The sequence below is a fragment of the Mercenaria mercenaria genome, chromosome 4 (genome assembly GCF_021730395.1).
Source record: "Mercenaria mercenaria strain notata chromosome 4, MADL_Memer_1, whole genome shotgun sequence".
Taxonomy (NCBI): Eukaryota; Metazoa; Mollusca; class Bivalvia; order Venerida; family Veneridae; genus Mercenaria; species Mercenaria mercenaria.
In genome coordinates, this window is record NC_069364.1 from 94,126,604 (window position 1) to 94,141,192 (window position 14,589).

At 34.3% G+C, this 14,589-nt stretch overlaps 1 protein-coding gene across 1 annotated transcript; it reads left to right on the top strand.

The window, feature by feature from the left end:
• The first annotated feature begins 5,667 nt into the window (after nucleotides 1–5,667).
• On the top strand, nucleotides 5,668–11,514 carry LOC123552466 (synaptotagmin-12-like). The gene is made up of 6 exons (XM_053542344.1): nucleotides 5,668–5,693; nucleotides 6,475–6,604; nucleotides 6,805–7,017; nucleotides 9,109–9,229; nucleotides 10,240–10,373; nucleotides 11,132–11,514. Exons 1-6 carry the CDS (start codon nucleotides 5,668–5,670, stop codon nucleotides 11,300–11,302), a joined length of 795 nt encoding a protein of 264 aa, XP_053398319.1. The 3' UTR covers nucleotides 11,303–11,514.
• Nucleotides 11,515–14,589: the final 3,075 nt, after the last annotated feature.

Consider the following 14,589-nt stretch of genomic DNA (forward strand, 5'->3'; position numbering starts at 1 on the left):
TCATTTAAATATAACATGCAAAAAAGCCACGGTACGTATTGAACAAAAATAAGGCAAAAATGAACTGTAAGAGTGATATGTACCTGTACAAATGTAAAATCACAATTTGTTAAAATTATGATATATACTGCTTCAACAATACAACATCTATGATAATTTCTTTCTTTTTTTGCTTCTCTAAAACTGAATGAACAATCAAATAACACATACGTTTAAGTTCAGTAATTTAACTTGTAAACATTTTATACTACCTTCAATGTTTTTTTACATGGAACTGGTATGTTTAAACTGGAAATAAGATTATTTGCTTTCGTCTCCCCTATTCCAGCATCAAGCATTCCTAAAGTAAAGGAAAAAACTGCAATATTAATTTATTGTACAGAGTTGTAAGGGGTTGGGGGGGGGGGGGGGGGGGGTACTGGTTTCATGTTGTCTGTTTGGTCCCGTATCAGTCTGTATACACAATCTTGTGCGCACCATTTCTCATCATCCCCTTGACGTAATTTAATTAAACTTCACACAAGTCTTAGGTTCTTTCAGAATTTTTGTTGCAGTGTTACAGGATGTTTTTTAACTCACTTGAGCCAAATGCTCACAGTGAGCTATTGTGATCACTCACCGCCCAGCGTCCGGCCACATTTTCTTTTAAACAACATCTCCTTCTAAACCACCAAGCCAATTTTGATGAAACTTCACAGGGATGATTCTTGGATAGCCTTCTTTAAAAATTGTTCAAAGAATTGAATTCTGTACAGAACTCTGGTTGCCATGGCAACAAAAGGAAAAACTTTAAAAATCTTCTTGTCCAAAACCACAACGCCTATGGCTTTGATATTTGGTATGTAGCATCATCTAGTAGGTGTCTACCAAGATTGTTCAAATTATCTCCCTAGGGTCAAATATGGCCCCACCCCAGGAGTCACATGGTTTATATAGACTTGTATAGGGAAAAACTGAAAATCTTCTTGTCCAAAACCATAAGGCCTAGGGCTTTAATATTTAGTATGTACCATCATCTAGTGGGCCTCTACAAAGATTGTTCAAATGGTCCCCCTAGGATATAATATGTAACCCATCAAATATGTTGTCATCTCTCTGAAAATTAGAAATCCAATTTTATTTTACAAATTTCCCCATGATATGAAAACGAGCATAGTGGGGGTATGGATGAACAAAGCTGAAAAATTCATTATTGGCCTTAAATAGGTTCAAACCCCTGCCAATGACTCACTGATTTCTAAAGGGTTATTAAAATCATAATATAAATCATGTATTTCCATTATTGATGTGGATGTTTGCAGTTTGATCTCAAATCACTAAGAGGTCCCCACTTTTCATTTATCTTTGAATTGAATTTACGATACACAAGCAAGTTACATTTAGATTCTCTGTCGCAGCGGTTATAATGTAAGTTTTGTACTGAAATTGCTCAACTTTGAGAGTGTAGCGAATTCTTTTAAGAACTGATTTTACAATAGTATTACACAGCAAGTATTGTTTTTATTCATGGTGCCTGCGGCCGCAGAACGTTATGATATTTTTGTACTGTTTGTTCAACTGTGAGAGTGCAGCTTTAAAAGTTTCAGCATTAACTCTGAAAATTCTAGGGGGTGGAGGGGACCCCCAACCACTGGATCCACCAATGACTTGACATCTGGAAGTTTATAACTAGGAAGTTCATATCGCATAATAAATTATGCACTTTCCATAAAGAAATGGTGTTTCATACAGAAAATTATCGTAAAGTGGTAGAGCAGTATAAAAAATGAATAACAGTATGACTTTATATTCGTTTATATGGATTTTTTACCTGGAAACGCTAACAGTTCCCCGATAGATGTGTCAATACATAGGTATTAAACATTGAGACGGCAGCCTCGGTTGAGGTAGAGCGTTGGCTTCAAGTGCGGGAGGTCGTTGGTTCGAGCCACGGCCGCGTCATACCAAAGACGTAAAAAATGGTAGATATGTCCTAAAAACACAAAACGAAAAATGTTACTAGCATCTTCCTCGTTTGGCGCTCCGCATTAAGGAGATAGTGCTTGGACTAGTCAGCCCGGTGTTGGTATAATGTGACTGGGTGGGGTATCATACCACGTGTCTACGCGCGATATTCCAGTGAGGCGGCACTATAAAGTTGAGCATTGTGCTCACTGCTACAAGTAGACACCGTCGTTTATATGACTGAAAAATTGTAAACCTGAACACACCCACACACATACAAAACCCCGTATGTACCTGAAGCAAATTTAGTGTTTATATCAAACACTTTCCCATGTTTTTTACTGGTTGTAATTTTTGTGACTTTTTCACACATGATGTTTTGACACTTGATATGAAGGTAACTCCCAAGTCCATAGATGGTCTCCCCAACACAGTCATTTATAAACAGTCGGCTTCCGCACGAACAACCCTGGTTTAGAGACTTTATCAAGTACGGAATATCTATTATCCTTTTCCTTCCAAAAAGCTCTGCTCTGACGTTATTTCAACATATGCACCAACGTTATTATCAAATTCAGTTTCAGTACATGGTATCTCACATGAATATCCAACAGAGACAGATTGCTCATGATCTATAATGTCTACATAAGAATGGTCATGTAACACTGACTGATCTAGATCTAAATTCTCGTAAAATACATTTTCACTTTCACTTTCAGCATTCTGATTGTTCTGGCGTATACTATGCTTAAAACGCCCATTTTTCCATCTCTTTGCCATCTTAAATATTACCGGACCTGCCGCATTTGTAAAAGTAAAAAATAGATATATAAAAAAGAATGGTGTAAACAGATCTATAAATATATTGCACTCTTCGAACACGAATCACAGTTTTGACAGCTATTTGTTTATACTGGAGACGCCGGTGTACTTGATTGGAGGCATTCCATTCTGTGATCATCGGAATATTCTGCATTTCTGCGTCGGTTGTAATTGTATGGGAAACGTTTATTTCCTGTGTAATTTTGTCTTACTTTCCCAAATTGTAATCGTTTTTCAGAAAACAAAATAATGCTGCGTTTGGAAACCATATATAAGATGAGAAATTTATAAAATTAAGGTTAAATACCCACTATTTTAGTCGTTCTCCGTAGATTACTCGGTTAAAGAAACCTCGTTCTCGTTCGAGCATGCGCACTATCAAATTCGAAGGTAACCTACCTCCTTAATAGACAATGAAAAGAGAAACACAATATGCACACAACTGATCCTGAGCACGGTTTGAACGCTCAAACAACGACAACGCACGCCCTCGTCTGACCTAACAAGGTTGTGTGTATGCGTGTCTACATTTTAAAATACATGTATACAATTTCCCGCGCTTCGTTTCAATTATAGTTAAATTGGAAAAAATGTCTAAAAAGCATAATTTTATGTACAGAAGCAGGCAGTTAGTACATTGTAGGTATTCTTGAGACAGAATTTCAAACGTTTTCTAACACTCAATGGCCAGCAATTGCACATACATTCTTATTCTTGCAAAATTGCATTTACCGAAAGAGGTATATAATATCTAGTATATGAAGAAAATTTCACAATAGCATGTGCTAATAAAACCGGATTGTTTGTTTTCCGGCGTAATAGGCTGTTCGGAAAATTTGAATTATACTTCTTCCTGTCTTTGTTATTACTACGAATATGTGGTCATAATGTTACTGTTCTCTCATTCATATACTGTAGGGAAGCTAATCCTATGCGTTGCAAATGCTAGCTTATACGAAACAAAGTCAGCATATCAATTTATGTATCTTAAATCATTTTATTTAACCTGATGAATGATTCAAAATATTTATCTTATGTTTTTATTTGACATTTTACAGAATCAAAATAAGCCTATTTATAAAGTTGCCAAAACCATTTTAACTCTTCTTCGCATGAAAATTCTTCGTAAACAGTATGTCAGAAATTGCTCTGGACGCACGAGGTCCTTGCCACTTCTTGATCAGATAACATTCGGCATAATGCAAAATGAGGCGTACACATTCATATTTACATTTACAGACCTATTTGCACTTTATCGTTAATCATAACATAGCTTCTTTGAGGTATTTTATCATTATATTAAGACATTCTCATTAATACCAAGTCCTTCCTACATTTTGATGCAAATCAGTTTTTCAGAGAGTGAATGTAGTAAATGTAATGTCTGGTATAAACAACAAGAACTTGATACCTTTAGTACATAGTCTTTGGTTCATCCATTCCGTTCCAAGAGTGCCCTTTGTATATCATGTCGTCTAAGACCTGCACAGGTATCCAGTTTGGACTTCCTTTTGATGTTTCTGTCGCTGTTACTTTAATATTATTTTGTTTCGCTCTCGTTATCGATTTGACTTGCGAATTGAACTCAGATAATGAATCTAAATGTTACAGGCCTTCTAATGCACGGAGGGGCACCTGGGATCTTCCTTCACCATCAAAGCTGTAAAGTCGCCAGATTACCTTTAATTGTGTTGGTGCGCCGTTAAACATAACATGAAAAACTTGTTCACGGTAATAACAGACAATTACTGTATTTTCATTTCAATGTTTTCCGACAGACATATGTGATATCTGACTGACTCAACTTTGTAGAAAATGAAAGGTTTGTGTATTCATTGTATTCCATTGCGTACAAGGTTAAATGTAGTATTGAGGATTGAGTTGAATATAAGCTATTCCTCTTAAAATACATTTATAAAAAGCAGCACGCACACGTTTTTGTAGATCTTGATGATACATATTTATTCGCGGTCATTTTTTCTAGGATTGCTAGGCTTCTTTTCTGGATCTGCAAGCCAGTTTCCAAAGTAATTTGGCATAAATATTTCATTTTATGCCCTGTTTGTGCTGTGTTATCAGTTAGTTATCAGCTTTTTGATCAATTCAAGTTTAATTGCGTACAGATCCAAAACTGTAAAGATTTATATATTTTCAAGATTATTTGGACTTCATTCCTTTAATTTTACATGTCTTGTAACACGCGAGAATCAACAATACGAATACCTTACTTCTCAATTGGACATTGTTCAGTAATACATTTGCATACAAATTCATTAAGGTATTTGACACGTAATGACGCTTGGAAATTTAATATTCGCCGAGTGGAACTTTTTTTAACACTTTAGATACTTTAACTCATTTTTGTAGGGCAAAAATATTAATCATTTCCCATTGGGGAATTTTGCGTCATGATAATGTCTGCAAGGTTTTACAAAATGAAGTGCAGGAACATTATTTTTATGCCATCTCTAAATTATCTAATCACAATTTTATTTACTTTCATAAATTCTTTACCCACAAAAACATATACATTATACAGAATTCGCCTTTAAAAATTGAACATAAAGAACATGTTATATATAGAAAGAACATCATGCCGAAGAAAGTCGAGAATACGTTTTTACAAAGTCCCTCATTCTTGAAGAAGATATTAATACTACGCCTACTTTAACCATGTAGGGGGAAATTGATCATGGATAGTATATATTACAGCACTACCATCTGTCTATGAGTTAATATATCATTTCTACAACGCTGATGAGCTGGAAAGTCAGTAATTATGTATCCATATATTTTAACAGCACACGTAGACAATGACAGATAAAAACTTTACATACGTTTCCCCGAGTTATCTTTTAGGTTATATAAATGCTTTATAACCTTACACGACAGCTGCGGATTATGTTTATGAGGAAAGAGTTGCGTGGGTAACCCAAAACAGCAATTTTGTTCGCAAATTAAATTTATTCTCTCCTGACTTAAAGTCATTTCTTTTTTTCTAGGCAATTTGATTGCTTTATTTCCATACCACTTTTAAAGAGTACGACGGTTACATATAAAGTTGCTCTGTATTTTCTATTCGCGTGCGGATAATGTTTGCTTAATGTGTATCTAATTACAGATTTATTTTTGTCGTTAGAATCTACCAGGGCGATAAATGTGCGAAATTGCCATACATTTTTGTTCCTCTTTCTAGAAATATCATTTGCTCTGTAATAATGCCTTTGTGTGAGGACGAATGTCTCCATCTGATTTACGCCTTTATCCTAGAAAATAAGAGAGAAAATAAAACTCCATCTTTTTTTAATGTTTATACAATAGTCGCATTGTAGAACACTTTGTTTCATGAGAACGTATACTTTACACTGTAATTTAAACGGCAAACGAACGAAAGGTGAAAGGTTGCTCAATAAAAATGACCTTCTACGATAGGTTCCCATGATGATACGCAAATGCAAGAACCTTAAATAAACTTCATGATCACAAACAGCAAAAAAAAAATGGCCACACTGAGTCTAAAAACGTCGTCACATGTCACTTAAAGACTATAGATGTTGCCGCCTGGAAGAAGAGAATGCAACGAGGCCAAAATAACACCAGATTTTGTTTGATTGAATCAGTTCATTGGAAGTAATGAAAAGTGCAACACCTTGGAAACCAAATAGCACAGGTTCAAGTCTCAACAGTTGTATTCTTTTTTCGTTTCAGAGAGGTATCCGAACTTGTTGTGAGCATTATACAAGCTCGAGATTTAACAGCCAACCAGTATACCGGAACCTTAGATACATATATTCGAGGAATTATACTTCCAGATTCAGATTCTAAATTTCAGACAAAGGTATAATATGACTTTATTACACTTTTGCTATTATTATTTCATCAATCAATTTATAACGGTGCTAAGGCACCGAAAAAACCTCTTTCTCCCTACCTTCAGTTATTGAATGTTTAAGTGTTTTTAACAATGCATGTCCGTATTTAACATTTTGTTTTCTACTTTACATTCATATTGATATAAATCGCCATTTCTATTGTCAGATTCAACGTAACACGACGGATCCCGTCTACAAAGAACGCTTCCTGTTCAACTTTAACCCGGAAGTGCTAGACGAAAAGACATTACAATTCCAGCTGTTCGCTATAGACAAATATCAACGCCATAAAGTTATAGGAGAAACGGAACTTCGTATTGGTGACGTTGATCTCAGGAATCCAATCAAAATGTGGCTTAATCTCAGAGATATAGACGATGTGAGTATTTAAGATTGGTCCATATCTAAAGCTTTTGAAGTGTTTATGATCATAATTAATGGTGGAGACTGTAAAGCGACCGTTTGTTTGCTAACTTCATAATACATGTTGTAGTCATCACTAATTGTATCAAAACCGTAAAATAGTCAATAACATCGCATATATATATTGTAAAATATTCCTGTCTATTGAAGAGATATAAACTAAGATATTGTAGTGGGATAACATAAGATTTCATTTTGTAACATTTAGACATTTTACAGGAGCGTATGAAATGCACTAATCTCTAGTCTATATTTAAGAGTTGAAACTCTCCTCTCTACTCTGAACAACGACTTTCAAAAAGTACACACATGGGCAAAATATGATTGATAGACTTTAACCCAAATAAAACAGTATCCCTGATAATAAAACCAGTCCATCTAAAATTAACAATAAACTCTGTTCCTATTAAACATGCACTTGAACATAAACGTATTGATGTCAATTTCTTATTAGGAGCAGATTAGGGGTCGTAGGTTATCTCCCCCCACCACCCCCACCGACACCCCCCGCACACAAACACACGCCCTTGAAAAATGGACTCCCCAGTTGAAAAGGTAAATAGGACATTTTTGATTTTTTGTCCTATATACCAGTAGATATAAATTCTATGTCTTTGTTCTTTTATTATCACAAGTATTTCAGTCCAAAGATGTGTTCGGTTAATAAAACATTGATGAATACGTTAATTAAATTCATTTGTAAAGGGAAATAATAGCTTATTATTGAGTTATAAAAGTGCTCATAACAACATTATAATTTTTTAATTTGTGCAATCTTTTTAACGCTCAAACTGGTTTATTTGGCAATTATCTACAACAAAATTGTGAAAAATAATCATATAATGTTACCTGCAATATGAAAATTATCTTCTACTGAGTTCCTTAACAACCATTTAGAGACAACCTTATTGGGGTGGGGTGCAAATGTCCGTTTCAGAAATAAGCACTGGGGGCAAATGTTCTATCTACCATGACCAGCAGTCTACTTTTTCGTTGGGGGTGAGGGGGGCAAATGTTCTAGGAGGCAACTGTGCGGATCCCCAGATTAGGACTTGGCCTTTATGGCCGTCTGCGTCTTAAATCTAGCTCTTTGAAAATTCAGTTGTTAATAGCTCGCAGTGCATCTATTGCAAACCATTTGCTTCTAGTATTGCCTTGTTATCAACACATGTGTACAATATTTCCGCGCCTTACCACCTTTCAAAATCCCATTTAGGGCTCCAAAAACATAAGACAGCACGAGGACGATACCGTGTTAAGCACGTTCAACGTACATTTAAATTACCTAATGTTTCCTTGAAGAACCTCTGTGTGTTATTCTGCATAATATCTTTAACCTTATGTCTTATGATGACGTGACAACAAACATCGTTCTTTTTCAAATAAATCAATTTGAAACACAGACAAAGCACCGGCATTATTCAAACACAGAGAGAAAGAGAGCGCCACTGAAAATGCGCCGACATTCTACAATATTCTAATGACTGGAAAGTTTGGCTAAATCCTGTTTTATTGCTTCAAATATCAATAGTAATTCATATTTAATTCAGTGGAAAAATGACAAGCTAAGAAGTGTATGAAAAATTCAACTTATACGTGTGTTAAAGCAAAATGGCCAGGCGACAAGTTTTTCGAACATACGACTGTTGACCCTTCCCAGTTGTCACACTAAATTTAATAAAATGAGCATTATTGTCATTTGGGCCCATATTCGTTCATATCTTAGTCTCTAAAATACAAAATAGAACCCAGTCTCATATTTGCTATTCTTACACAGATTTTTAAGTAAGTTTGCATACATAAGCTATATCTTCTTCTACAAGAGCAATTGGACAAAGTCAGTAGTAAACATTGTACAGAAATGTCAAAATCTGAAGCTGTGACAAGGGCAAGTGTTAACGAAGACGTCACAATGATTTTACAGTGTAGAACCGCTCTGTTTTCCTCCTCTGTCGAGCAATTTAGACCTTCAAATGGTTCATGTTACGTAATAATTTCCTGAATGTGAAAAGAAAATATATTTTTCCTGTTGTTCTTTGTATTACAGAAGCCAACAGAGTTCGGTGATATTATGTTCTCATTGAGTTACCTACCCACTGCAGAACGGCTGACTATTGTCATAGTAAAAGCTCGCAATCTACGATGGTCTGATGCCAAAGACACGGGAGGTAAATGGTATTATAAATGTGTAATATATCAAAACAGACAATGTCAAAGTTCAGAATTTTATTAATATGTTAAGAACAACTATTTTCCTTCTTGAGGTAACAACTCACATAACCTGATACAGAGGTTATTTCCCGACATACGATTTTTGTTCAAACATGATGAATGTAAATTGTAGAAGTTGTTCTTGGGAATAAACAAAAATCGATTAATTTTATAAGCTTCTTTCCTGGCATGACAAAAATTGTAGTCATTTTAACAATTGTTGTCAAGAACGGTATCAACCTTATATATGCAAAGGGAATTCAGTCTTATCTACTAGTAGAACATAATTATGTATCTTTACGTCAATAAAGGACGCTTGGCTATGGCATTATTTCCCAAAGACTCAGTAGGTGTACGCTTGAATATACTCATTTAACTAAAATCACACCTTAATAGACACATTTTATTTCACTGTCTAAATATACTTTTAACAAAAGATTGAATGTGATAAAACGTTTGTACTCTATAAGCATGTTGGCAAAGATTTCTGCAACAACTGCAGGAAGTATGATAGTAAATAACTAATCAAACGGCATTTCCAAGAATTATCTTCATTATTCCCCGGTTAAAATGGCATTTTCATGATGTCAGTAGCTGTTTTAATTACTTACTGGATATGTACATGGCATTTCGTTGTTGTAGTATTTTCAGAGAAAACTGAGGAATTTTAAAAATCGAAAAATGTCTCATTGCACGTGTGTTAATACCAGTTTTTGGTACACGTGTCAAACACATTATCTCCCTAAGAAGATACATGACATTAACATTTCTCTGCGTGTTTATGCTGTTGTTGAAATATCATTCATAAACATAATGCCAATAACTTCTTTTTGACATGGACTAAATTTTATATAACAACTTTTTTTATATTTCTGTACAGATCGTATAGCAATATTTATTGTCGTGCCACGTGTAAAGGTAACGCATCAGCAACGTAATCAATATTTACTGTAACCTGTCGTTTCAGATCCTTTTGTTAAGGTTTACTTGTTACAAAACGGCAAGAAGGTCAACAAGAAGAAAACAACAGTGAAACGAGGCGAACGAAACCCAATATTTAATGAAGCCATGATATTCTCGGTTCCTGCATCAGCACTTCCGGTAAGTATACCAGCATTTCCGGTTAGTCGATGAACCTTTCCAACCAGATTTCCAGTATTTTAACCACCATTCCCTAAAGTTTATTAGCATATGCTAGTTTTCCTAGTAGTTCTTCTACTTCTACGGGGTTACTCCCAACAATCATTTACTGATAATAACTTGGACTAGTATATCTGCATTAACGGTTAAGTTTAACAGAACTTCCTCTTCACTTCCGAACGGGATATGCCAGCGGGATACAATCGTGTTGACTGATGTAGATTACTAAATTCATGTTTTGTAATTCAGTGTTACGGCAGTTACAGCAATAAAAGCTTTTGAGAACAAAAAAGTGTAACTTTTCCGCTTTCTGACGTACTAAATACATTTGCAATTCACATTTTTGACACCTGTAATAAGAAAAGTGTATTTTAGACAGCATTGCAATGTAGCACTATAGTTATACTTTGCTCTCAAGTGGTTTACCAGCAAGCAAGCAAAAGCGTCAAAATGCAGAAAAATGTTCACCTGCACCTCGTTTTAGATAAAATTAATAATCAAGAGGAATGTGCGTTATCCATGAACAGTTGGAACATTTGGCACTTTTAATGCCGCGGTCTAAAATGTTCTGATGTTTACCATTCTATTAAATGATTAAACAGAGTTTGCAGCAAAATATTACTGGCGAGTCATTGAATGAGTAGCACTATATGTTTACGAAAGAAAGAAAATAAAAAGAATTGAAACGTATGACACGGAAAGGTACCATTTATTTGCAGACTGTACAGTTGCGGATAACAGTAGCCGAACTTCTTCCAGACAACCGAACGCCATCTTTAGGTCATGTGATTGTGGGTGCTAACACTTCCGGTACAGAACTGTCTCATTGGAATCAAATGATGACGTCATTACGAAAACCAGTAGCTATGTGGCATTATTTACGAAAGTAGCGCTCGAAAGATATTTATGTATAGACATGTTTGATGTTTTAAATCAAGGACATATCAGATGGGCATGGTATCAAAAAGAGAGATTATTAATAAGTCAAAGATTTTAGTCAGAATAAATCGTTTTGTTATAAATATGTGAGATAATAAAAATGCTATTCTTGAAATAGCATGTCCGTTGCTTTTATTTTCAGAAATAACATTATTTCCGTTTAATTGGCACGATTTCAATAATTGCAAATATTATGAAAGTATAGTAATTGTAATATGGCTGATTGATTATACTACGTTTAATTTCGAAAAACAATTTTAAACAAATCACAATTATTGTTTCTTTCATTCGATGTCACTAACATTTAGAATCTATCTTCAATCTAGTGACATTCTCTGTCGTTAATTTTTCTTGAATTCGATATCTATCTAGTAAGCAAATAAGTATAATTTAAATTCCTGGTCATAATCCATAAAGAAAAGATCTATAAAGTAATACTGTTATAATTTCTTTGCATAAAGAGATACTAAAAATATTAAAGGCACGATTCCTATATTATTACTATAATTTCTTTGTATAATGTTTGATATTTAGAATGTATGTATCGTATCACAATGTTAGTTTTGTTGATTTTTCATATTTACTCAAGAATTAAGTCTCCCCTCAAAACAGAATACATAATATAGTAAGTAATTTGGTTTATACATGGTTTATAATTTCAAACTTATTTTTAGAGAAAGTATAATGCCAGTATAATGCCAAAGAAATGTTATAGTGAACTGTTATGCTTTTCTAACGGAATACAACTGAATTCCTTTATATTGTAATGAAAACTTATAGATATTACAATGGGTTATACGGACTTTTTGCATGAAGTTAAATATATTTATATAAATGTACATAAAATAAGCTGGTATATCAGGAGCATGCTCTATTATATAAATATTTTTCTTGATAGCTAACGCGATGGATACTAAGTCTAGATTTGGGCCGAGCGGTTAAGGTTGCTGACTTCGAATAGCTTCCTCTTCACCAATGTGGGTTTGAATCATGCTTTGGGCGTAGAATTCTTCATGCGAGGAAGACATCCAGCTGGCTTTCGGAAGGTCGGTGGTTCTACCAAGGTGTCCGCCCGTGATGAAATAATGCCCGGAGGGGCACTTGCGGTCTTCTTCCACTATCAAGAGCTGGAAAGTGGCCATTTGACCAATCATTGTGACGTTAAACGCAATAAAACAAAACAAACTTAGTCAGTACTTTATTAAACAGGCTGACGAGTTATTTTATGAATAACTGGATATACTGAATCAATTTACTTTTCATCTCCTTTTTGCATTTAATTACAAATGAAAATACCTCCTGCATGTCAGAAACAGAAATGACATAAATCTGGAAGAGTGACCCTTTAATATGAGAGATACATTGCATTAAAATATTCCATCTCGCAAATTAGCATTTGTAAATATTTTGTAGTGTACATTTGTCTTTACGTCAAGTATTTCACCTCGAAAGCACGTGTAAACTTATAGAATCGAGTATAATTATTGCTAAATTTAAGCTGTAACTGTCTGCAATGGCTTTTCTTGCAGTTGCTTGGCAATTTGTGAAAATATACCCGCTTTGTACAGAATAAACCCTTTCCAAAACTGACAAGCATTTCATTAACATCTTAAAACACTGATAAAAGCTATTATTATGTGCAAATTGGAGGTCTACTAATTGCTTGGCAATGTTTAAAAATATATTCGCTTTGTACAAAATGAACCCTTTCCATAGTTGACAAGCATTTCATTAACACTTTTTTATTTATTTATTTCTAAAAACAGAGCCCAAGGAAATCATTTGCCATTTTTAGACGAATACAACAACTGCCAAAAGTTGACAATTTAACGCAAACATGTGATATTTTTCCAAACTGAATATCTTTCCAATTACTGATATTATATTTTTGAAATTAGTCTTTTATTGTTAAAAACAATAATTATATGGTATTCTTAGAAAAGCGAAGGATGCAATGGTTATTTAATTAATTGATGAAATTAATCGATTTTCATTAAAAAAAAGTCGCAGAATTAAAAATAAAATGACGTCATGTAAATACCATTTGTTTGACATGGCATGACGTAGGCATTATTTTGATTCTCATATTATATATGTATTTGTAAATATATTCATGTGTGTGTTTAAGGTTGTAAAACGATATGACTGCATGGTTCGATGTTGCTGTGGGCACTAGCGGCAGCGTAATGTTCCCTCGGCACTTTTTCAGACATTGGCAAAATGTGATGGGGTTCGTTGGGAAAAGGGGGCAGTTCCATAAGGTGTTTTCTGGTACAAAAGTTTTGATATATTTTTGCTAACAGTTGCCTTTTTGAGGGGCCCTTTACATCCTTAAGTAGTTACCCAATCGGAGCTTTATTTTTTGAGAGAATTATGCTTAATGGGGGTGGGGAAATTCCATCTTGCCCTCCCTTAATAACAAAAGGTGAATTTAAATGTTTTTTAATCGTAAAACAAAAAGTAAGGGGTTTTAAAAAGGTTTTTCCCTATAAACACATTGCATGATGTAGGCATTTGTTTCTGCGATCCCTTTTACAAAAATTGCCACTTATATGCACTTTGTAAAATCTTTCATTTTGCACTCCTTTTTTTTTTGCGGGAAAACCACGCTTTTCTTGATACAAAAAGAGAGAAAAATCCCATTTATTGAAAATACTTGTTAATGAAGCTTTGCAAAAATTATGGGGATTTTTTGTGCTTTGCCTATGAAGTGATTTATTTGCCCTTGACTGCAAAAAAAGACATGAGAAAAATCCAGAAATCCCCCCAAACTTTTTTTATGCAAAATTTTCTTTATTTTTATGTGTAAAAGTAACCACTGTTTAATGAAAATTTACTGTATTTGACTTTAAAATCTATTTTAATTTTTCAATTCTCAGTTGCTTTTTATTTGATTTGTCATAAAACCCTTTTTCCTTCTTAGGTGCGTTGGTGAAGCAAGGGGGAAAAAGTCTACTTTGCAATTAAATAAAAGGCCTGGTGTATATTTACTCCTTGTGTTATGTTTTCTGTTTCAATTTCTGATTTTCATCGTCTTTATGTTCTTCTGCAAACCATCACGTGAGGAGTTATGCACTTTGGGTTTTGCCCCTTCCCTCGATGCAGCATCTGTCAAATCTCTGATTTTGTCATGGTATTGGGAGGGCTTTATTTCTGCGGGTGGCTTTTTAAAATTTAAAATAATAATTAATAATAATGCCTGTTTTTTAAATAGTTGTTCTCTTTTTTTTGGCGAAAG

What these genes read in the sequence shown, in the direction of transcription:
- LOC123552466 (XM_053542344.1), top strand. Translation starts at nt 5,668, where the DNA reads ATGTTTATGAGGAAAGAGTTGCGTGG. An exon ending in ATGAGGAAAGAGTTGCGTGG is followed by an intron (nt 5,694 to 6,474) that starts GTAACCCAAAAC and finishes TTTTCGTTTCAG; the next exon opens with AGAGGTATCCGAACTTGTTG. An exon ending in TTCCTGCATCAGCACTTCCG is followed by an intron (nt 10,374 to 11,131) that starts GTAAGTATACCA and finishes ATTTATTTGCAG; the next exon opens with ACTGTACAGTTGCGGATAAC.